Below are 26,202 nucleotides of genomic sequence, written 5' to 3' on the forward strand. Positions count from 1 at the left end.
TAGCCTAGCATAGCATTATTCCCTGCTAGCAGCAGGCAACATTTTCACGAAAATAAGAAAAGCAATCGAATTAAATCATTTACCTTTGAAGAACTTCGGATGTTTTCACTCACGAGACTCCCAGTTAGCAAATGTTCCTTTTTTCCAAAAATATTATTTTTGTAGGCGAAATAGCGTTTGGCTGAGAAATCGACCGGAAAATGCGGTCACTACAACTCGAACTTTTTTCCAAATTAGCTCCATAATATCGACAGAAACATGGCAAACGTTGTTTAGAATCAATCCTCAAGGTGTTTTTCACATATCTATTGGATAATATATCCACCAGGACAATTGGTTTCTCATTAGAAGCGATTGGAATAATGGCTACCTCTGTAATTTATGCGAGATTTTCTGCGGGAGCCATCATGTGACCACTTGCTCAATGTGGTCCCTTACGGCTATTCTTCTTCTTCTTCTTATTGTTTAATTATGTCTGTTTCTCTCTCTCTCTCTCTCTCTCTCTCTCTCTCTCTCTCTCTCCCCCCCCCCTCTCTCTCTATCTCACTCACTCTCTCTATTCATCTCTCTCTCCCTCCCCCAGGGGTACCATGGTTCAAACATTGAACAATATGGAGGAGCTTAGAAATTCTTCGTTTGGTCGTCCCTCACCCAGGCACGGACTCAAGCTCCTTTTCTGGTTCGCCAACGATTACATCGACATCAAAGATGACAACCAGATGGTTGCAAATTACAACCCCAAAGAGGGCGACTTTGGATTCCATCACTTCCAGAACAGACGTGAGTGTGAAAACAATGTCTGCAAGAGGCTGCTTCCTTTTAGTAAGTACCCATTCTATGACGTGGGCAACCTCTACCTCCCAACATCTAAATCCTTGCCTAAATATGTCAGGAAGTCGAACACTGGTGCCAAAAATGACAGAAACATGGACCGCCTCATCATCAGTATGCGTTCAGACAGGATAGTGGATAAGGTCTATGTGACCCAGCACGAGGACCAGAAGAGCTTCGACCCGGTCAACACCTATTGCATCAGCAGGGAGTTGCTCATGATCATATGTGGCCATTCATTGAATAACTTCCTGGAACAGGCGGGCTATAACACCCAAAATGTAATCGCCCCCAGGGAGTCTGGGGATACCAGGATTGATATGGAAGGTGGATGCAGAGCTCCACCCAGAGCTGAACCCAGAGCTGCACCAGGCTTCTGGGAAAGCTACTGTACCATACTGTAACCAGGCTTCTGGGAAAGCTACTGTACCATACTGTAACCAGGCTTCTGGGAAAGCTACTGTACCATACTGTAACCAGGCTTCTGGGAAAGCTACTGTACCATACTGTAACCAGGCTTCTGGGAAAGCTACTGTACCATACTGTAACCAGGCTTCTGGGAAAGCTACTCTACCATACTGTAGATCAGTGTCCTTTAGTCCTGGTCCTGGGGACCCTGAAGGGGGGGACGTTTTAGTTTATTGCCCCAGCACATTGCTGTTCATTATGGTATGTTCAGTTCCACTAATACATTTAGTCGTTTATCAGACACTATTATCCAGAGTGACTTCAGTGCATTAAACTAAAGGCAGATGAACAACAACATCCTGTATCACAGTCAGAGGAAGTCAACTGTTTCTGTTACCATTACTGAGAGGGTTGTTGCTGTTGGGTTCTGCTACTGGCTAATGTACTTCTGTATGTTAAAATACAAAATACATGCATTTTAATTAAATACGCTTCAAAATACAAGTATATTGTTGTTTATTTTTCAAACATTGATCTTTATGTTATTTTGTAATTTGTATTTTGACATTTTTCCCCTTTCCCTTGTTGTGATCAATGTAGTTTCCTCTTCACTTCAACCCAGAACATGTGATGACATTAAATCAATGTGGAAAAGGCTGATTGGATTTGCAAGTCAACTACATAAGAACATTTCATCTAGTGGCCGACAATGAATGCAACAAGTAATCATTCTCTAATTCTTTAGAGGCTAATTCATTGAGTCTATATACCAAATCTAGAGTCAATCTGATCTATGGTTCATGAGTAGATGTTTAAAGTATGTTTTAGCATTAGCATGTGTGCTAACATGCATTTATATGTACAGTGAGGCATATTTAATGTAGAATTTTTTTTTTCTCTAAACCATTAAATACTACAAATCTGAAGTGAATCAGATGTATGGCTCATAAAGGAGAAGATTCCAAATGGTTTTGAACATTAGTTCTACATATGCAAATCATGATTTGTTAATAGTTTCCTTGTTTTTTTTTAGAGATATCAGGACAACATTCAGTGTGCTTCATCGTCCATGATAGTGATGACAAGTTTCAAGTTGAAAGGCCACTGTGGAGTGGATTTACAGGGATTTAAATGGACACATAAAATCTGCTTTGTGTTGAAGATGTGTGTTGTTTAACAGCACTGGTTGTTGCTGCATGTGTTTCTACATGATCCTCTCACTCCACCTTGTGGCCACAGATGGATCAGCACTCCAGACTGACTGAAGAGGAGAAAGAGATGGAGAGAGACGGAGAAAAACAAAGAGAGGTATGAAGACGCCGACACACATCAGGTCACGTTGATACAGCCTCCCTGTGTTATGTGGTGTAATCCAGGCAGTATTATGTGGTGTAATCTAGGCAGTATTATGTGGTGTAATCCAGGCAGTATTATGTGGTGTAATCCAGGCAGTATTATGTGGTGTAATCCAGGCAGTATTATGTGGTGTAATCCAGGCAGTATTATGCGGTGTAAGCCAGGCAGTATTACGTGGTGTAATCCAGGCAGTATTATGTGGTGTAATCCAGGCAGTATTATGTGGTGTAATCCAGGCAGTGTTATGTAGTGTAATCCAGGCAGTACTATATAGTGTTATCCAGGCAGTACTATGTGGTGTAATCCAGGCAGTACTATGTAGTGTAATCCAGGCAGTACTATGCAGTGTAATCCAGGCAGTACTATGTGGTGTAATCCAGGCAGTTCTATGTGGTGTAATCCAGGCAGTGCTATGTGGTGTAACACATAATTAATCATAACTTGGTTACAAATGACGTCATAAAGTAAAACGTCCCTAGCGGGCGGAACAGATATGACAGCTTGCTACACAAAAGAAAAGAGGCTGGGTTGAGTGAAAAAGCGGGAAGACTGAGGAACAAAGGCGAAGCTGTGCTATCATAAATACAGTATCTTATGCATTCTAAATTACCACCCATTTGGAAAAGGAAAATGCGATAAATATTTACTCTGAGCTGCGCTTCAGTAGGTTGGTGGTAGATGGAAGGCCGAGTCCTTTGTCCTTTGAAGAATGTCTCTGGTGGTCAATTGGATACGTTGTAGTAACGTCGTTGTGTGATAGACGGGATACTCTGTCTGTTCCTTCCTAACCCTCATTTGCAGCTGCTGTTGCTACCTCAACGGCTAGGAGGTATCACTTCTGTAGTGAATAAGAGTTCAAAGTTCATACCATTCGCCACCAAAGCTCACGCTGATGTTGGCTTCGTTCTGTAGTTATTATCTGAACCATTCTGACATCGGACCGTCGTCCTACATCCTTGGAACAGGAGGTTATATTGTTGTCAAGGGCTTATATAGGAAGGGAGAGGAGGGCGTGTTTGAAAAGTTTTATAGCCCATGTCCCTTCACAGGGGTGGGCCACTGATTGAGAAGAGCCCTACCTTATGAAAACCCAAATCTCACATTTTAGAAGCTAAAATCACATTTCATCCCATCACAAATAATTTCATATTCAAACATTTAAATTGAACAACAATTCCATGTGAATCCGATAACTCTGATGTGTAGACTTTCCACTGTAGAGTTTATGTCATCTTATCATTGATGAGAATGTCTCAGATGACAACCGAACTGACATCATATTCATTAAGTACCACTGCATATGTTCCATTGGTCGGATTACCAGAATATATTTCATTTCCCCCCACCTTCTGATGTTCCCAGAATCTCTATGTTAACCAAGGGGTTTGCAAATGTAACATCAGTAGGGTAGAGAGAGGAAAAAGGGGGAAGAGGTATTTATGACTGTCATAAACCTACCCCCAGGCCAACGTCATGACAGTTGCATGTTGTTTTGTGTGTGTGTTGCGTTTTGTGTGTGTGTTGCGTTTTGTGTGTGTGTTGAGTTTTGTGTGTGTTGCATGTTGTATATGTGCACATGTGTGTTGCTGATAAGTTGCTTCCTGGCTGAGCATCTGTTTATCAAGCACCTCATTCATTCATCCCTCCATCCTCTCCTCCTCTTCTCCTCGTGGATCCATCACATGATACTGCCTCATCACAAGGCCATCAGCAGCGTCCTATGATGTCATATCCTGTCCCAGTAGTTCAAAGTTAAAAAAGCTTAATGTCCAACAAAGGGTTACACAAAGGAAGTGTCCAAAATGGCACCCTATTCCCTATTTATTGCACTACTTTTAACCAGAGCCTTGGCACCCTATTCCCTATTTAGTGCACTACTTTTGACCAGGGCCATGGCACCCTATTCCCTACATAGTGCACTACTTTTGACCAGGGCCCATAATTCGGCTGCCTTTTGGGATGCAAACAGACAGCCTCAAGCATCATCCGATCCCCACATCAGCCCTACGTCATTCTCATCCCTCTTCTGTCTTCAAGCTTCGCTCCTCATATCCTTTCCTCATATCCTTTCCTCATATCCTTTCCTCATATCCTTTCACAACATTTGTTTTGAAAATGAAAGGAGTTGAAAAGGGTTTTTATTTCTGTAGCCTCCCCAGCCTCCTGGCTGGGGAGGGCTCAGACCAGGCCAGCCTCCCTACACATCAGGTAGAACTGACCTCTCTCTGAGATGAGGTTGGAGGGAGAGTCCATATCTGTGATCAGACCTCGGTCCATCACAATCACCCTGCAGAGAGGGAGAGGGGGGGAGAGAGAGAGAGGTTGAGGTATAGAGAGAAGTAGAGGGAAAGAGAGGGAGGAAGGGAGAGAGGGAGAGAGAGTGAGGGAAAGATAGGTCGAGAGAGAAAGAGAGGGGAGCGAGGGAGGGAGAGGGAAGAAGAGAGAGGGAGAGGGAGAGAGAAGTAGAGAGAGAGAGACCACTCACTCTGATGTGTGTATGTGTGTGTGTATATACTGTATGTATATACTGCTCAAAAAAATAAAGGGAACACTTAAACAACACAATGTAACTCCAAGTCAATCACACTTCTGTGAAATCAAACTGTCCACTTAGGAAGCAACACTGATTGACAATAAATGTCACATGCTGTTGTGCAAATGGAATAGACAACAGGTGGAAATTATAGGCAATTAGCAAGACACCCCCAATAAAGGAGTGGTTCTGCAGGTGGGGACCACAGACCACTTCTCAGTTCCTATGCTTCCTTGGCTGATGTTTTGGTCACTTTTGAATGCTGGCGGTGCTTTCACTCTAGTGGTAGCATGAGACGGAGTCTACAACCCACACAAGTGGCTCAGGTAGTGCAGCTCATCCAGGATGGCACATCAATGCGAGCTGTGGCAAGAAGGTTTGCTGTGTCTGTCAGCGTAGTGTCCAGAGCATGGAGGCTCTACCAGGAGACAGGCCAGTACATCAGGAGACGTGGAGGAGGCCGTAGGAGGGCAACAACCCAGCAGCAGGACCGCTACCTCCGCCTTTGTGCAAGGAGTAGCAGGAGGAGCACTGCCAGAGCACTGCAAAATGACCTCCAGCAGGCCACAAATGTGCATGTGTCTGCTCAAACGGTCAGAAACAGACTCCATGAGGGGGTATGAGGGTCCGACGTCCATAGGTGGGGGTTGTGCTTACAGTCCAACACCGTGCAGGACGTTTTTCAACACCAAGATTGGCAAATTCGCCACTGGCGCCCTGTGCTCTTACAGATGAAAGCAGGTTCACACTGAGCACACGTGACAGTCTGGAGACGCCGTGGAGAACGTTCTGCTGCCTGCAACATCCTCCAGCATGACCGGTTTGGCGGAGGGTCAGTTATGGTGTGGGGTGGCATTTCTTTGGGGGGCCGCACAGCCCTCCATGTGCTCGCTAGAGGTAGCCTGACTGCCATTAGGTACCGAGATGAGATCCTCAGACCCCTTGTGAGACCATATGCTGGTGCGGTTGGCCCTGGGTTCCTCCTAATGCAAGACAATGCTAGACCTCATGTGGCTGGAGTGTGTCAGCAGTTCCTGCAAGAGGAAGGCATTGATGCTATCTGAATCCAATTGAGCACATCTGGGACATCATGTCTCGCTCCATCCACCAACGCCACGTTGCACCACAGACTGTCCAGGAGTTGGCGGATGCTTTAGTCAAGGTCTGGGAGGAGATCCCTCAGGAGACCACCTCATCAGGAGCATGCCCAGGCGTTGTAGGGAGGTCATACAGGCACGTGGAGGTCACACACACACTACTGAGCCTCATTTTGACTTGTTTTAAGGACATTACATCAAAGTTGGATCAGCCTGTAGTGTGGTTTTCCACTTTAATTTTGAGTGTGACTCCAAATCCAGACCTTTATGGGTTGATAAATTTGATTTCCATTGATAATTTTTGTGTGATTTTGTTGTCAGCACATTCAACTATGTAAAGAAAAAAGTATTTAATAAGAATATTTCATTCATTCAGATCTATGATGTGTTATTTTAGTGTTCCCTTAATTTTTTTGAGCAGTGTATATATATATATATATATATATATATATATATATATATATATATACACTGAGTGTACAAAACATTATGAACACCTTCTCTTTCCATGACACAGACTGACCAGGTGAATCCAGGTGAAATATATGATCCCTTATTGATGTCACTTGTTAAATCCACTTCAATCAGTGTAGATGAAGGGGAGGAGACCTGGTTAAAGAAGGATTTTTAAGCCTTGAGACAACTTGACACATGGATTGTCTATGTGTGCCATTCAGAGGGTGAATGGGCAAGACAACATATTGAAGTGCCTTTGAACGGGGTAGTAGGTGTTATTACGTGTCAGGCACACCGTTTGTGTCAAGAACTGCAACGTTGCTGGGTTTTTCACACTGAACAGTTTCTCGTGTGTACCAAGAATGGTCCACCACCCAAAGGACATCCAGCCAATTTGACCCAACTGTGGGAAGTATTGGGCCAATATGGCCAGCATCACTGTGGAACGCTTTCAACACCTTATAGAGTCCACGCTCTGACGAATTGAGGCTGTTCTAATGGCAAACGGGGGTGCAACTCAAAATTAGGATGTTGTTCCTAATGTTTTGTACAGTGTATAGAAGTGTATATAACCTGGTGTAGTCCGTGATAGTATTGAGTCAGTCTATATATTACCTGGTGTAGTCTGGTGTACTAAGTCAGTCTATATATTACCTGGTGTAGTCTGTGATAGCACTAAGTCAGTCTATATATTACCTGGTGTAGTCTGTGATAGTACTAAGTCAGTCTATATATTACCTGGTGTAGTCTGTGATAGTACTAAGTCAGTCTATATATTACCTGGTGTAGTCTGTGATAGTACTAAGTCAGTCTATATATTACCTGGTGTAGTCCATGATAGTATTGAGTCAGTCTATATATTACCTGGTGTAGTCCATGATAGTATTGAGTCAGTCTATACAGTATATTACCTGGTGTAGTCCATGATAGTATTGAGTCAGTCTATATATTACCTGGTGTAGTCCATGATAGTATTGAGTCTGTGTGCAATGGTCAGGACAGTGCAGTCATCAAACTGGGTTCTGATGGTGGACTGGATCAGGTTGTCTGTCTCCAGGTCCACAGCAGCTGTGGCCTCATCCAGAACTAGGATCTTCGTCTTCCTCAGGAGGGCTCGGGCCAGACACACCAGCTGGCGCTGACCCAGACTGGAGAGAGAGTGAGAGAGAGTGAGAGAGAGTGTGAGAGAGTGAGAGAGAGAGAGAGAGAGAGAGAGAGAGAGAGAGGGGAGAGAGGGGAGAGAGGGGAGAGAGGAGAGAGAGGAGAGAGAGGAGAGAGAGGAGAGAGAGGAGAGAGAGGGGAGAGAGAGGGGGGAGAGAGGGGGAGAGGAGAGAGGAGAGAGAGGAGAGAGAGAGAGAGAGAGAGAGAGAGATAATGTTAATGAGAGAGAGTGAGAGATGGAAGGAGTTACAAAGAGAGGAGAGAGGGAAGAGAAAGAAGGAGGGAAGAAGCCAGGGAAGATAGAGAGGACCAGATGACATCACAAGGAGGAATCGGGGGGGGAGTAACAGACATAGGAAAGCTACATAGAGGGATACAGAGCCTTGTGTACCTGAGGTTCTCTCCTCCCTCTGAACACTCGTGGTTGAGTTTGTCCGGCAGGCAAGACACAAAGCTCTTGAGATGGGAGAGCTCCAGGGCTCTCCACACCTCCTCATCAGAGTAGCCATCGAAGGGGTCCAGATTCATCCTCAGAGACCCAGAGAACAACACTGGGTCCTGGAGGGAGGAGGGGGGAGGGAGGGAGAGGAAGCGAGAGAGGGGGGGGGGGGGAGAACGTTGCCATGCATACCATAATTACCTCCATGTTAGAGGATATCTCAGAGGCTTGCAGAAAGTGTTTTTTACCTGTGGTGTGTGTGTGTGTGTTTATTATATGTGTGTGTTACCTGTGGTATGATGGTGATTCTGGAGCGTAGCTCGTGCAGTCCGATCTGAGCGATGTTTATCCCGTCTATATAGATATCTCCCTTCGCTGCTTCCAGAATCCGGAATATTCCCAATGCCAGGGACGACTTCCCTGCTCCAGTCCTGCCCACTATCCCAACCTGGAGAGAGGAGGGAGGAGGGAGAGGGGGAGGGAGAGGCAGAGAGAGGAGGGAGAGCGAGAGGAAGGGAGAGAAGGAGAGAGGAGGAGAGAGTGGGAGGGAGAGGAGGAGAGAGTGGGAGGGAGGGGAGGAGAGAGTGGGAGGGAGGGGAGGAGAGAGTGGGAGAGGAGGATAGAGGAGGAGAGAGTGGGAGAGAGGGGAGGAGAGAGTGGGAGAGGAGGAGAGAGGGGAGGAGAGAGAGGAGGAGGAGAGAGGGGAGGAGGGAGAGAGGAGAGGAGGATAGAGGAGGATAGAGGAGGAGAGAGTGGGAGAGGAGGATAGAGGAGGATAGAGGAGGAGAGAGTGGGAGAGGAGGATAGAGGAGGATAGAGGAGGAGAGAGGGGAGGAGAGAGTGGGAGAGGAGGAGAGAGTGGGAGGGAGGGGAGGAGATAGAGTTTAGAAAGAATGAAACCTAACATATCTCACTATAACACCATAAAACAGAGGATGCTTCCTAAAGGACCTGGTCTAAAGTAGTGCACTATGTAGGGAATAGGGTCTAAAGTAGTGCACTATGTAAGGAATAGAGTGCCAGGTCCTGGTCTAAAGTAGTGAACTATGTAGGGAATAGGGTGCCAAGGACCTGGTCTAAAGTAGTGCACTATTTAGGGAATAGAGTGCCAAGGACCTGTAGTATGGCACTATGTAGGGAATAGGGTGCTCTGGTAAACCAGTATCTCTATCTCCTACCTTATCTCTCTCCTGTCCAGTCCTATACCCATATCGTCATAACGACCTCATTACTCCATTATCTCCCTATAACACAGTATCTCTATCTCCTACCTTATCTCTCTCCTGTCCAGTCCTATACCCATATCATCCTAACGACCTCATTACTCCATTATCTCCCTATAACACAGTATGTGTTCCGGGTTGGAGCGAGCGGTCGCATCCGCACTTCGGTCCGCAGGTAGTATAACTTTTCATTACATTTCATTACATTTCATTATAGTACAACGGTTTGATTTGTCTAATTTAGCAATTTCTTCTTAGCTAGCTACATAGCCGTCATTGTATCAAAGATAATTGCGTAATTATCGTATTTCGTCGTCCTAACGTAGTCTACACTGCTATCTGCCCAGCAGCTAGCCAGCTAGCAAACGTCCACCGTCTACCGAATAGCAGCACTGTAGAAACTATTACACTCAACTGAACGACTTGATTAGTGTAGTGTTAGCTAGCTACATAGTTGTCTTTGCTGTCTTCGTATCCAAGATAATTGTGTAGTTTAGAGTGTGTAGTTTTAGAGTGATTATCTTAATTTACCGAGGTTAGCTAGCCAGCTATTTGTCGTCCTTAACGTAGGAGACACTGCTAGCTAGCCAACAGCTAGCCAACGTCTACCGAATAGAACTTCCGCACTCAACAACCCGGTCGCATTCCGCTTCGCTCCACAGGTAGTATCACATTTTCATTTCATTTCATTACAGTACAACGGTTTGATTTGTTTGATCGTAGCTAGCTACATAGCTAGCTACATAGCCGTCTTTGTATCAAAGATAATTGTGTAGTCTAGAGCGATTTTCTAGGTTAGCTAGCCAGCTATTGTCGTTCTTTTAACGCAACGTAACATAATCAACACTGCTAGCTAGCCAGCTAGCCCCCGAATAGCAGCACTGTAGAAACTATTACACTCAACGGAACGACTTGATTAGTGTAGTGTCAACAACGCAGCCACTGCCAGCTAGCCTACAAAGTCAACAACGCAGCCACTGCCAGCTAGCCTACTTCAGCAGTACTGTATCATTTTAATCATTTTAGTCAATAAGATTCTTGCTACGTAAGCTTAACTTTCTGAACATTCGAGATGTGTAGTCCACTTGTCATTCCGATCTCCTTTGCATTAGCGTAGCCTCTTCTGTAGCCTGTCAACTATGTGTCTGTCTATCCCTGTTCTCTCCTCTCTGCACAGACCATACAAACGCTCCACACCGCGTGGCCGCAGCCACCCTAATCTGGTGGTCCCAGCGCACGACCCACGTGGAGTTCCAGGTCTCCGGTAGCCTCTGGAACTGCCGATCTGCGGCCAACAAGGCAGAGTTCATCTCAGCCTATGCCTCCCTCCAGTCCCTCGACTTCTTGGCACTGACGGAAACATGGATCACCACAGATAACACTGCTACTCCTACTGCTCTCTCTTCGTCCGCCCACGTGTTCTCGCACACCCCGAGAGCTTCTGGTCAGCGGGGAGGTGGCACCGGGATCCTCATCTCTCCCAAGTGGTCATTCTCTCTTTCTCCCCTTACCCATCTGTCTATCGCCTCCTTTGAATTCCATGCTGTCACAGTTACCAGCCCTTTCAAGCTTAACATCCTTATCATTTATCGCCCTCCAGGTTCCCTCGGAGAGTTCATCAATGAGCTTGATGCCTTGATAAGCTCCTTTCCTGAGGACGGCTCACCTCTCACAGTTCTGGGCGACTTTAACCTCCCCACGTCTACCTTTGACTCATTCCTCTCTGCCTCCTTCTTTCCACTCCTCTCCTCTTTTGACCTCACCCTCTCACCTTCCCCCCTACTCACAAGGCAGGCAATACGCTCGACCTCATCTTTACTAGATGCTGTTCTTCCACTAACCTCATTGCAACTCCCTCCAAGTCTCCGACCACTACCTTGTATCCTTTTCCCTCTCGCTCTCATCCAACACTTCCCACACTGCCCCTACTCGGATGGTATCGCGCCGTCCCAACCTTCGCTCTCTCTCCCCGCTTCTCTCTCCTCTTCCATCCTATCATCTCTTCCCTCTGCTCAAACCTTCTCCAACCTATCTCCTGATTCTGCCTCCTCAACCCTCCTCTCCTCCCTTTCTGCATCGTTTGACTCTCTATGTCCCCTATCCTCCAGGCCGGCTCGGTCCTCCCTCCCGCTCCGTGGCTCGACGACTCATTGCGAGCTCACAGAACAGGGCTCCGGGCAGCCGAGCGGAAATGGAGGAAAACTCGCCTCCCTGCGGACCTGGCATCCTTCCACTCCCTCCTCTCTACATTTTCCTCTTCTGTCTCTGCTGCTAAAGCCACTTTCTACCACTCTAAATTCCAAGCATCTGCCTCTAACCCTAGGAAGCTCTTGACCACCTTCTCCTCCCTCCTGAATCCTCCCCCCTCCTCCCTCTCTGCAGATGACTTCGTCAACCATTTTGAAAAGAAGGTCGACGACATCCGATCCTCGTTTGCTAAGTCAAATGACACCGCTGGTTCTGCTCACACTGCCCTACCCTGTGCTCTGACCTCTTTCTCCCTCTCTCTCCAGATGAAATCTCGCGTCTTGTGACGGCCGGCCGCCCAACAACCTGCCCGCTTGACCCTATCCCCTCCTCTCTTCTCCAGACCATTTCCGGAGACCTTCTCCCTTACCTCACCTCGCTCATCAACTCATCCCTGACCGCTGGCTACGTCCCTTCCGTCTTCAAGAGAGCGAGAGTTGCACCCCTTCTGAAAAAACCTACACTCGATCCCTCCGATGTCAACAACTACAGACCAGTATCCCTTCTTTCTTTTCTCTCCAAAACTCTTGAACGTGCCGTCCTTGGCCAGCTCTCCCGCTATCTCTCTCAGAATGACCTTCTTGATCCAAATCAGTCAGGTTTCAAGACTAGTCATTCAACTGAGACTGCTCTTCTCTGTATCACGGAGGCGCTCCGCACTGCTAAAGCTAACTCTCTCGTCTGCTCTCATCCTTCTAGACCTATCGGCTGCCTTCGATACTGTGAACCATCAGATCCTCCTCTCCACCCTCTCCGAGTTGGGCATCTCCGGCGCGGCCCACGCTTGGATTGCGTCCTACCTGACAGGTCGCTCCTACCAGGTGGCGTGGCGAGAATCTGTCTCCTCACCACGTGCTCTCACCACTGGTGTCTCCCAGGGCTCTGTTCTAGGCCCTCTCCTATTCTCGCTATACACCAAGTCACTTGGCTCTGTCATAACCTCACATGGTCTCTCCTATCATTGCTATGCAGACGACACACAATTAATCTTTCTCCTTTCCCCTTCTGATGACCAGGTGGCGAATCGCATCTCTGCATGTCTGGCAGACATATCAGTGTGGATGACGGATCACCACCTCAAGCTGAACCTCGGCAAGACGGAGCTGCTCTTCCTCCCGGGAAGGACTGCCCGTTCCATGATCTCGCCATCACGGTTGACAACTCCATTGTGTCCTCCTCCCAGAGCGCTAAGAACCTTGGCGTGATCCTGGACAACACCCTGTCGTTCTCAAATAACATCAAGGCGGTGGCCCGTTCCTGTAGGTTCATGCTCTACAACATCCGCAGAGTACGACCCTGCCTCACACAGGAAGCGGCGCAGGTCCTAATCCAGGCACTTGTCATCTCCCGTCTGGATTACTGCAACTCGCTGTTGGCTGGGCTCCCTGCCTGTGCCATTAAACCCCTACAACTCATCCAGAACGCCGCAGCCCGTCTGGTGTTCAACCTTCCCAAGTTCTCTCACGTCACCCCGCTCCTCCGCTCTCTCCACTGGCTTCCAGTTGAAGCTCGCATCCGCTACAAGACCATGGTGCTTGCCTACGGAGCTGTGAGGGGAACGGCACCTCAGTACCTCCAGGCTCTGATCAGGCCCTACACCCAAACAAGGGCACTGCGTTCATCCACCTCTGGCCTGCTCGCCTCCCTACCACTGAGGAAGTACAGTTCCCGCTCAGCCCAGTCAAAACTGTTCGCTGCTCTGGCCCCCCAATGGTGGAACAAACTCCCTCACGATGCCAGGACAGCGGAGTCAATCACCACCTTCCGGAGACACCTGAAACCCCACCTCTTTAAGGAATACCTAGGATAGGATAAAGTAATCCTTCTCCCCCCCCCTTAAAAGATTTAGATGCACTATTGTAAAGTGGCTGTTCCACTGGATGTCATAAGGTGAATGCACCAATTTGTAAGTCGTTCTGGATAAGAGCGTCTGCTAAATGACTTAAATGTAAATGTAAATGTAAATGTCTACCCCCGACCTTCTCTTTCTCCTGTCCAGTCCTATATCCTCCATTATCTCCCCATAACGCAGTATCTCTAACCCTTACCTTATCTCTCTCATGTCCAGTCCTATACCCATATCCTCCTAACAACCTCAATACTCCATTATCTCCCTATAACACAGTATCTCTATCTCCTACCTTATCTCTCTCCTGTCCAGTCCTATATCCTCCATTATCTCCCTATAACACAGTATGTCTACCCCCGACCTTCTCTTTCTCCTGAATGCTGAGGGAAATTCCTTTCAGGGCCCAGTCCAGTCCTTTACGGTACTGCAGTCCGTATTCCTCCAGTTCTATGGTACCGTGGGTGGGCCAGGCCAGCGGGAGCATGCTGCCTTCTATGGTCCATGGAGCCTGGGCAGGGGAGGAGGGAGAGGAGGGGGACAGGTGATGGCATCCATAGATATTAGAACACATTCATTTAATGGCATCTCTGTGATGGCATCCATAGAATTACATATTAGAACACTGGATCTCTGTGATGGTATCCATAGAATTACATATTAGAACACTGGATCTCTGTGATGGTATCCATAGAATTACATATTAGAACACTGGATCTCTGTGATGGTATCTATAGAATTACATATTAGAACACTGGATCTCTGTGATGGTATCATAGAATTACATATTAGAACACTATCTCTGTGATGGTATTACATATTAGAACACTGGATCTCTGTGATGGTATCCATAGAATTACATATTAGAACACTGGATCTCTGTGATGGCATCCATAGAATTACATATTAGAACACTGGATCTCTGTGATGGCATCCATAGAATTACATATTAGAACACTGGATCTCTGTGATGGTATCCATAGAATTACATATTAGAACACTGGATCTCTGTGATGGCATCCATAGAATTACATATTAGAACACTGGATCTCTGTGATGGCATCCATAGAATTACATATTAGAACACTGGATCTCTGTGATGGCATCCATAGAATTACATATTAGAACACTGGATCTCTGTGATGGCATCCATAGAATTACATATTAGAACACTGGATCTCTGTGATGGTATCCATAGAATTACATATTAGTACACATTCATTTAATGGCATCTCTGTGATCTCATCTCCCATCAAGACCTCAGCAACAAGGCAACAGAAGGTGCTGTTATTAATTTAAAGACATTAACTACATCAGAAACACAGAGAGTTAATGAGAGCACAGAACAGTGAGATTATGGCTAGAAATAAACACACATTTTCATTCATTAAAACTCTTTTTAAACTACGACTGTCCCATTGAGATAAATAATTTCTCATTCTTTAGAAGATCACATTTTCAAGTGGCAGCTGACGAGTAAACTAGATCCTCTCTATGAGGGGTAGGATAGTATAGTTTACACCTGACCAGTGAACTAGATCCTCTCTATGAGGGGTAGGATAGTATAGTTTATACCTGACCAGTAAACTAGATCCTCTCTATGAGGGGTAGGATAGTATAGTTTATACCTGACCAGTAAACTAGATCCTCTCTATGAGGGGTAGGATAGTATAGTTTACACCTGACCAGTAAACTAGATCCTCTCTATGAGGGGTAGGATAGTATAGTTTACACCTGACCAGTGAACTAGATCCTCTCTATGAGGGGTAGGATAGTATAGTTTATACCTGACCAGTGAACTAGATCCTCTCTATGAGGGGTAGGATAGTATAGTTTATACCTGACCAGTGAACTAGATCCTCTCTATGAGGGGTAGGATAGTATAGTTTACACCTGACCAGTAAACTAGATCCTCTCTTTGAGGGGTAGGATAGTATAGTTTACACCTGACCAGTGAACTAGATCCTCTCTATGAGGGGTAGGATAGTATAGTTTACACCTGACCAGTAAACTAGATCCTCTCTATGAGGGGTAGGATAGTATAGTTTACACCTGACCAGTAAACTAGATCCTCTCTATGAGGGGTAGGATAGTATAGTTTAAACCTGACCAGTAAACTAGATCCTCTCTATGAGGGGTAGGATAGTATAGTTTACACCTGACCAGTAAACTAGATCCTCTCTATGAGGGGTAGGATAGTATAGTTTACACCTGACCAGTAAACTAGATCCTCTCTATGAGGGTAGGATAGTATAGTTTAAACCTGACCAGTAAACTAGATCCTCTCTATGAGGGGTAGGATAGTATAGTTTACACCTGACCAGTAAACTAGATCCTCTCTATGAGGGTAGGATAGTATAGTTTATACCTGACCAGTGAACTAGATCCTCTCTATGAGGGGTAGGATAGTATAGTTTATACCTGACCAGTGAACTAGATCCTCTCTATGAGGGGTAGGATAGTATAGTTTACACCTGACCAGTAAACTAGATCCTCTCTTTGAGGGGTAGGATAGTATAGTTTACACCTGACCAGTGAACTAGATCCTCTCTATGAGGGGTAGGATAGTATAGTTTACACCTGACCAGTAAACTAGATCCTCTCTATGAGGGGTAGGATAGTATAGTTTACACCTGACCAGTAAACTAGATCCTCTCTATGAGGGGTAGGATAGTATAGTTTACACCTGACCAGTAAACTAGATCCTCTCTATGAGGGGTAGGATAGTATAGTTTACACCTGACCAGTAAACTAGATCCTCTCTATGAGGGGTAGGATAGTATAGTTTACACCTGACCAGTGAACTAGATCCTCTCTGTGAGGGTAGGATAGTATAGTTTACACCTGACCAGTAAACTAGATCCTCTCTGTGAGGGTAGGATAGTATAGTTTACACCTGACCAGTAAACTAGATCCTCTCTATGAGGGGTAGGATAGTATAGTTTATACCTGACCAGTGAACTAGATCCTCTCTATGAGGGGTAGGATAGTATAGTTTACACCTGACCAGTGAACTAGATCCTCTCTATGAGGGGTAGGATAGTATAGTTTACACCTGACCAGTGAACTAGATCCTCTCTATGAGGGTAGGATAGTATAGTTTACACCTGACCAGTAAACTAGATCCTCTCTATGAGGGGTAGGATAGTATAGTTTATACCTGACCAGTGAACTAGATCCTCTCTATGAGGGGTAGGATAGTATAGTTTATACCTGACCAGTAAACTAGATCCTCTCTATGAGGGGTAGGATAGTATAGTTTACACCTGACCAGTGAACTAGATCCTCTCTATGAGGGTAGGATAGTATAGTTTACACCTGACCAGTGAACTAGATCCTCTCTATGAGGGTAGGATAGTATAGTTTATACCTGACCAGTAAACTAGATCCTCTCTATGAGGGGTAGGATAGTATAGTTTACACCTGACCAGTAAACTAGATCCTCTCTATGAGGGGTAGGATAGTATAGTTTATACCTGACCAGTAAACTAGATCCTCTCTATGAGGGGTAGGATAGTATAGTTTACACCTGACCAGTAAACTAGATCCTCTCTATGAGGGGTAGGATAGTATAGTTTACACCTGACCAGTAAACTAGATCCTCTCTATGAGGGGTAGGATAGTATAGTTTACACCTGACCAGTAAACTAGATCCTCTCTATGAGGGGTAGGATAGTATAGTTTACACCTGACCAGTAAACTAGATCCTCTCTATGAGGGGTAGGATAGTATAGTTTACACCTGACCAGTAAACTAGATCCTCTCTATGAGGGGTAGGATAGTATAGTTTATACCTGACCAGTAAACTAGATCCTCTCTATGAGGGGTAGGATAGTATAGTTTACACCTGACCAGTGAACTAGATCCTCTCTATGAGGGTAGGATAGTATAGTTTATACCTGACCAGTAAACTAGATCCTCTCTATGAGGGTAGGATAGTATAGTTTATACCTGACCAGTGAACTAGATCCTCTCTATGAGGGGTAGGATAGTATAGTTTATACCTGACCAGTAAACTAGATCCTCTCTATGAGGGGTAGGATAGTATAGTTTATACCTGACCAGTAAACTAGATCCTCTCTATGAGGGGTAGGATAGTATAGTTTACACCTGACCAGTGAACTAGATCCTCTCTATGAGGGGTAGGATAGTATAGTTTATACCTGACCAGTGAACTAGATCCTCTCTATGAGGGGTAGGATAGTATAGTTTATACCTGACCAGTAAACTAGATCCTCTCTATGAGGGGTAGGATAGTATAGTTTACACCTGACCAGTAAACTAGATCCTCTCTATGAGGGTAGGATAGTATAGTTTACACCTGACCAGTAAACTAGATCCTCTCTATGAGGGGTAGGATAGTATAGTTTACACCTGACCAGTAAACTAGATCCTCTCTATGAGGGGTAGGATAGTATAGTTTACACCTGACCAGTGAACTAGATCCTCTCTATGAGGGTAGGATAGTATAGTTTATACTAGATCCCTGACCAGTAAACTAGATCCTCTCTATGAGGGTAGGATAGTATAGTTTATACCTGACCAGTAAACTAGATCCTCTCTATGAGGGGTAGGATAGTATAGTTTATACCTGACCAGTAAACTAGATCCTCTCTATGAGGGGTAGGATAGTATAGTTTATACCTGACCAGTAAACTAGATCCTCTCTATGAGGGTAGGATAGTATAGTTTATACCTGACCAGTGAACTAGATCCTCTCTATGAGGGGTAGGATAGTATAGTTTATACCTGACCAGTGAACTAGATCCTCTCTATGAGGGTAGGATAGTATAGTTTATACCTGACCAGTGAACTAGATCCTCTCTATGAGGGGTAGGATAGTATAGTTTACACCTGACCAGTGAACTAGATCCTCTCTATGAGGGGTAGGATAGTATAGTTTATACCTGACCAGTGAACTAGATCCTCTCTATGAGGGGTAGGATAGTATAGAATTATACCTGACCAGTGAACTAGATCCTCTCTATGAGGGTAGGATAGTATAGTTTATACCTGACCAGTAAACTAGATCCTCTCTATGAGGGGTAGGATAGTATAGTTTATACCTGACCAGTGAACTAGATCCTCTCTATGAGGGGTAGGATAGTATAGTTTATACCTGACCAGTGAACTAGATCCTCTCTATGAGGGGTAGGATAGTATAGTTTACACCTGACCAGTAAACTAGATCCTCTCTATGAGGGGTAGGATAGTATAGTTTATACCTGACCAGTAAACTAGATCCTCTCTATGAGGGTAGGATAGTATAGTTTATACCTGACCAGTAAACTAGATCCTCTCTATGAGGGGTAGGATAGTATAGTTTATACCTGACCAGTGAACTAGATCCTCTCTGTGAGGGGTAGGATAGTATAGTTTACACCTGACCAGTGAACTAGATCCTCTCTATGAGGGTAGGATAGTATAGTTTATACCTGACCAGTGAACTAGATCCTCTCTATGAGGGGTAGGATAGTATAGTTTACACCTGACCAGTAAACTAGATCCTCTCTGTGAGGGTAGGATAGTATAGTTTACACCTGACCAGTAAACTAGATCCTCTCTATGAGGGTAGGATAGTATAGTTTACACCTGACCAGTAAACTAGATCCTCTCTATGAGGGTAGGATAGTATAGTTTATACCTGACCAGTAAACTAGATCCTCTCTATGAGGGTAGGATAGTATAGTTTACACCTGACCAGTGAACTAGATCCTCTCTATGAGGGTAGGATAGTATAGTTTATACCTGACCAGTGAACTAGATCCTCTCTATGAGGGGTAGGATAGTATAGTTTATACCTGACCAGTGAACTAGATCCTCTCTATGAGGGTAGGATAGTATAGTTTACACCTGACCAGTAAACTAGATCCTCTCTATGAGGGGTAGGATAGTATAGTTTATACCTGACCAGTGAACTAGATCCTCTCTATGAGGGTAGGATAGTATAGTTTATACCTGACCAGTAAACTAGATCCTCTCTATGAGGGGTAGGATAGTATAGTTTATACCTGACCAGTAAACTAGATCCTCTCTGTGAGGGTAGGATAGTATAGTTTACACCTGACCAGTAAACTAGATCCTCTCTATGAGGGTAGGATAGTATAGTTTACACCTGACCAGTAAACTAGATCCTCTCTGTGAGGGTAGGATAGTATAGTTTACACCTGACCAGTAAACTAGATCCTCTCTGTGAGGGTAGGATAGTATAGTTTCCCCCTGACCAGTGAACTAGATCCTCTCTGTGAGGGTAGGAGAGTATAGTTTAACAGCCACTCACCTCCTTTGGTGTGTCAGCGTACTCCTTAACTCTCTCCACGGACACAATGTTGTTCTCTACATCAGTCCAGGACCTCACGATCCAGCTCAGAATACCTGTCACCTACACATCACATCACAGGTTGCCACAGGTTACTGCTGTGTGTGTGTGTGTGTGTGTGTGTGTGTGTGTGTGTGTGTGTGTGTGTGTGTGTGTGTGTGTGTGTGTGTGTGTGTGTGTGTGTGTGTGTGTGTGTGTACCTGTAGTGAGTGTGACACAGCCAGTCCTACTATACCAGGGCTCAGTGTGTCTCTGCCCATCACAGCTAAGGTGGCTGCTGCCAGCACCAACAGATTCCCCAGGAACTCTAGGTTCACCGCCAGCCACCTGGACACACACACACGCAACAGAAGACAGAGCGATCAGATAGGAACATGTTCCAGGAACTCTAGGTTCACCTGCAGACAGCGCAGGTCAGAGGTCAGGGGTTAAGATGACACAGGGGTCATAGCTCAGGTGCCTTATGTATCAAACATATCAGAGTCGTATCCAGGATCAGTTTTTTTCCGTTTGGATCACAATGAACAAGATTCCGTGGACAGGATGGGAACTGATCCCTACACTCATAGAAAACAGGATTCCATGGACAGGAAGGGAGCTGATCCCTACTCTCATAGAAAACAGGATTCCATGGACAGGAAGGGAACTGATCCCTACTCTCATAGAAAACAGGATTCCATGGACAGGAAGGGAACTGATCCCTACTCTCATAGAAAACAGGATTCCATGGACAGGAAGGGAACTGATCCCTACTCTCATAGAAAACAGGATTCCATGGACAGGAAGGGAACTGATCCCTACTCTCATAGAAAACAGGATTCCATGGACAGGAAGGGAACTGATCCCTACTCTCATAGAAAACAGGATTCCATGGACAGGAAGGGAACTGATCCCTACTCTCATAGAAAACAGGATTCCATGGACAGGAAGGGAACTGATCCCTACTCTCATAGAAAACAGGATTCCATGGACAGGAAGGGAACTGATCCCTACTCTCATAGAAAACAGGATTCCATGGACAGGAAGGGAACTGATCCCTACTCTTATAGAAAACAGGATTCCATGGACAGGAAGGGAACTGATCCCTACTCTCATAGAAAACAGGATTCCATGGACAGGAAGGGAACTGATCCCTACTCTCATAGAAAACAGGATTCCATGGACAGGAAGGGAACTGATCCCTACTCTCATAGAAAACAGGATTCCATGGACAGGAAGGGAACTGATCCCTATTCTCATAGAAAACAGGATTCCAAAAGGGTTATTCGTCTGTCCCCATAGAGGAACGCCTTTTGGGTTCCAGGTAGAACTCTTTTGGGTTCCAGGTAGAACCCTTTTGGGTTCCAGGTAGAACTCTTTTGGGTTCCAGGTAGAACTCCTTTGGGTTCCAGGTAGAACCATCTGTAAAAACGATTCGACATGGAACCCAAAAGGGTTATACCTGCAACCTTTAAGGGTTCTTCAGGGGTTCTCCTATGGGAACAGCCGGAGAACCCTTGACGGTTCTAGATTAGCCTAACTACTCTGAGATGCTTGGTACATACCACACCAGATTACAGTGATTACTGCAGTTAGTTAGATAATACACCACACCAGATTACAGTACTGCAGTTAGTTAGATAATACACACCACACCAGATTACAGTGACTATTGTAGTTAGTTAGATAATACATCACACCAGATTACAGTGACTACTGTAGTTAGTTAGATAATATACACCACACCAGATTACAGTACTGTAGTTAGTTAGATAATACACACCACACCAGATTACAGTGACTAGTGAAGTTAGTTAGATAATACACCACACCAGATTACAGTACTGCAGTTAGTTAGATAATACACCACACCAGATTACAGTGACTACTGAAGTTAGTTAGATAATACACCACACCAGATTACAGTACTGCAGTTAGTTAGATAATACACCACACCAGATTACAGTGACTACTGTAGTTAGTTAGATAATACACCACACCAGATTACAGTGACTACTGAAGTTAGTTAGATAATACACCACACCAGATTACAGTACTGCAGTTAGTTAGATAATACACCACACCAGATTACAGTACTGCAGTTAGTTAGATAATACACCACACCAGATTACAGTACTGTAGTTAGTTAGATAATACACCACACCAGATTACAGTACTGTAGTTAGTTAGATAATACATCACACCAGATTACAGTACTGCAGTTAGTTAGATAATACACACCACACCAGATTACAGTGACTACTGCAGTTAGTTAGATAATACACCAGATTACAGTGACTACTGTAGTTAGTTAGATAATACATACCACACCAGCTTACAGTACTGCAGTTAGTTAGATAATACACCACACCAGATTACAGTACTGCAGATAGTTAGATAATACACCACACCAGATTACAGTGACTACTGTAGTTAGTTAGATAATACACCACACCAGATTACAGTACTGCAGATAGTTAGATAATACACCACACCAGATTACAGTGACTACTGTAGTTAGTTAGATAATACACCACACCAGATTACAGTGACTACTGTAGTTAGTTAGATAATACACCACACCAGATTACAGTGACTACTGCAGTTAGTTAGATAATACATACCACACCAGATTACAGTACTGTAGTTAGTTAGATAATACACCACACCAGATTACAGTGACTACTGTAGTTAGTTAGATAATACACCACACCAGATTACAGTACTGCAGATAGTTAGATAACACAGCACACCAGATTACAGTGACTACTGTAGTTAGTTAGATAATACACCACACCAGATTACAGTACTGCAGATAGTTAGATAACACACCACACCAGATTACAGTACTGCAGATAGTTAGATAATACACCACACCAGATTACAGTACTGCAGATAGTTAGATAATACACCACACCAGATTACAGTGACTACTGCAGTTAGTTAGATAATACACCACACCAGATTGCAGTGTCTACTGCAGTTAGTTAGATAATACACCACACCAGATTACAGTACTGCAGTTAGTTAGATAATACACCACACCAGATTACAGTGACTACTGCAGTTAGTTAGATAATACACACCACATCAGATTACAGTGACTACTGTAGTTAGTTAGATAATACACCACACCAGATTACAGTGACTATTGTAGTTAGTTAGATAATACACCACACCAGATTACAGTGACTATTGTAGTTAGTTAGATAATACACCACACCAGATTACAGTGACTACTGCAGTTAGTTAGATAATACACCACACCAGATTACAGTGACTACTGTAGTTAGTTAGATAATACACCACACCAGATTACAGTGACTACTGCAGTTAGTTAGATAATACACCACACCAGATTACAGTGACTACTGCAGATAGTTAGATAATACACCACACCAGATTACAGTGACTACTGTAGTTAGTTAGATAATACACCACACCAGATTACAGTGACTACTGCAGTTAGTTAGATAATACACCACACCAGATTACAGTGACTACTGCAGTTAGTTAGATAATATACACCACACCAGATTACAGTGACTACTGTAGTTAGTTAGATAATACACCACACCAGATTACAGTGATTACTGCAGTTAGTTAGATAATACACCCCACCAGATTACAGTGACTACTGCAGTTAGCTAGATAATACACCACACCAGATTACAGTGATTACTGCAGATAGTTAGATAATACACCACACCATAATACAGTACTGTATTTAGTTAGATAATACACCACACCAGATTACAGTACTGCAGTTAGCTAGATAATACACCACACCAGATTACAGTGATTACTGCAGATAGTTAGATAATACACCACACCAGATTACAGTGACTACTGCAGATAGCTAGATAATACACCACACCAGATTACAGTACTGTAGTTAGTTAGATAATACACCACACCAGATTACAGTGACTACTGCAGATAGCTAAATAATACACCACACCAGATTACAGTACTGTAGTTAGTTAGATAATACACCACACCATATTACAGTGACTACTGCAGTTAGTTAGATAATACACCACACCAGATTACAGTGACTACTGTAGTTAGTTAGATAATACACCACACCAGATTACAGTACTGTAGTTAGTTAGATAATACATCACACCAGATTACAGTACTGCAGTTAGTTAGATAATACACACCACACCAGATTACAGTGACTACTGCAGTTAGTTAGATAATACACCAGATTACAGTGACTACTGTAGTTAGTTAGATAATACATACCACACCAGATTACAGTACTGCAGTTAGTTAGATAATACACCACACCAGATTACAGTACTGCAGTTAGTTAGATAATACACCACACCAGATTACAGTGACTACTGTAGTTAGTTAGATAATACACCACACCAGATTACAGTGACTACTGAAGATAGTTAGATAACACACCAGATTACAGTACTGCAGTTAGTTAGATAACATACCACACCAGATTACAGTACTGTAGTTAATCAGATTAAGGTCCCCATGTTCTATTCATGTAATCATAGACTTTTCATAATGTCAAATATGTTAACATTAGTTGAAAATACTTGTAGAAAGCATGCAGAACCCCTACCTGGTGGCTACGAAGCGGGGGAAGTAGGCTGTCTGGTTGTGGTCAATGCGTCCGTTAGCCTGCAGGATGAAGCGTTCCTGCTCTGAGAAGGCCCTGATCACACTGGCCCCCTGGACCGTCTCATTGAAGTGGGTGTAGATGGGAGAACGACTGACTGCCTCTAGCCGACGGAGCTGGCACGATGTTGCCACGTAAAAACTCTACAGGAGAGATGGGGGGGGGGGTATAGAGAAGGCAAATGAATCTTAGTCTGACTGGCAGACAAATATTCAGAGGGACAGACAGGCAGGCAGGCATTTAGAGGGACAGACAGGCAGGCAGACAGGCATTTAGAGGGACAGACAGACAAGACAGACATTCAGACATTCAGACAGACAGACATTCAGACAGACAGACAGGCAGACAGACAGACAGACAGGCAGACAGACATTCAGACAGGCAGACAGACAGACAGACATTCAGACAGGCAGACAGACAGACAGACAGACAGACAGGCAGACAGGCAGACAGACAGACAGACAGGCAGACAGACAGACAGACAGACATTCAGACAGACAGACAGACAGACAGACGGTCAGACAGACAGACAGACAGACAGACAGACAGACATTCAGACATTCAGACAGGCAGACAGTCAGACAGTCAGACAGACAGACAGACAGACAGACAGACAGACAGACAGACAGACAGACATTCAGACAGACAGACAGTGTATTTTACAGATTGAACCTGTGAAGCGGATCTGGGTTCTGGTCATGTATATTTGAGTGTCTGGTATTTAAAATAATTTTTCTGTCAATTTGAGTATTTTCAAATCCACAACCCAATGTAAATATTTGAGTATTTCAATGGTTATTTTTATAAACCAAATAGTCTACCAAATTGTATTTAAGAGTATTTTCAAATACTTATTTCAAATACTATTCAAATACCTGGGTTAAATGCATGGGAGTGTATTTTAGTCCGTGCATTTGAGTATTTTCAAATAATATCCAAGTGTATTTACAAATACGTTCAAATATGAAACTACTTGTCTTCTCAAATCTTTTCAAAGGAAGGATACATGAATACTTACTTCATACGTATGTGGAAGTAAGTGCGATATTTTACATAGTATTGAACTCAGCTCTACTGTAATTCTACCTGTATGAATGAAATAGTATTTGAACCCAGCTCTACTGTAATCCTACCCGTATGAATGAAATAGTATTTGAACCCAGCTCTACTGTAATCCTACCTGTATGAATGAAATACTATTTGAACCCAGCTCTACTGTTATCCTACCTGTATGAATGAAATACTATTTGAACCCGCTCTACTGTAATCCTACCTGTATGAATGAAATAGTATTTGACCTCAGCTCTACTGTAATCCTACCTGTATGAATGAAATAGTATTTGAACCCAGCTCTACTGTAATCCTACCTGTATGAATGAAATAGTATTTGACCTCAGCTCTACTGTAATCCTACCTGTATGAATGAAATAGTATTTGAACCCAGCTCTACTGTAATCCTACCTGTATGAATGAAATAGTATTTGAACCCAGCTCTACTGTAATCCTACCTGTATGAATGAAATAGTATTTGAACCCAGCTCTACTGTAATCCTACCTGTATGAATGAAATAGTATTTGAACCCAGCTCTACTGTAATCCTACCTGTATGGATGAAATACTATTTGAATCCAGCTCTACTGTAATCCTACCTGTATGAATGAA

General features: G+C 44.1%; 2 protein-coding genes across 2 annotated transcripts in view; one reads left to right on the plus strand and one right to left on the minus strand.

Moving 5' to 3' along the window:
- The first annotated feature begins 585 nt into the window (after positions 1–585).
- Positions 586–1,743, plus strand: LOC135570996 (uncharacterized). Its single transcript, XM_065016810.1, has one exon. The coding sequence runs from the start codon at positions 591–593 to the stop codon at positions 1,233–1,235; it is 645 nt and encodes a 214-aa protein (XP_064872882.1). The 5' UTR covers positions 586–590; the 3' UTR covers positions 1,236–1,743.
- A 1,280-nt stretch (positions 1,744–3,023) lies between these two features.
- LOC115126722 (multidrug resistance-associated protein 1-like) overlaps positions 3,024–26,202 on the minus strand; it is a 125,165-nt gene continuing 101,986 nt past the window's right edge. The window contains exons 24-31 of the mRNA XM_065016811.1: positions 24,484–24,683; positions 20,117–20,243; positions 19,878–19,979; positions 13,962–14,108; positions 8,571–8,729; positions 8,234–8,400; positions 7,635–7,829; positions 3,024–4,882 (exon numbers count right to left, since the gene is read on the minus strand). Coding sequence (XP_064872883.1) covers positions 4,774–4,882; positions 7,635–7,829; positions 8,234–8,400; positions 8,571–8,729; positions 13,962–14,108; positions 19,878–19,979; positions 20,117–20,243; positions 24,484–24,683 — 1,206 coding nt within the window. The 3' untranslated portion in view covers positions 3,024–4,773. The remainder of the gene's footprint in view (positions 4,883–7,634; positions 7,830–8,233; positions 8,401–8,570; positions 8,730–13,961; positions 14,109–19,877; positions 19,980–20,116; positions 20,244–24,483; positions 24,684–26,202) is intronic.

This window comes from Oncorhynchus nerka, unplaced genomic scaffold (assembly GCF_034236695.1).
Source record: "Oncorhynchus nerka isolate Pitt River unplaced genomic scaffold, Oner_Uvic_2.0 unplaced_scaffold_858, whole genome shotgun sequence".
NCBI lineage: Eukaryota > Metazoa > Chordata > Actinopteri > Salmoniformes > Salmonidae > Oncorhynchus > Oncorhynchus nerka.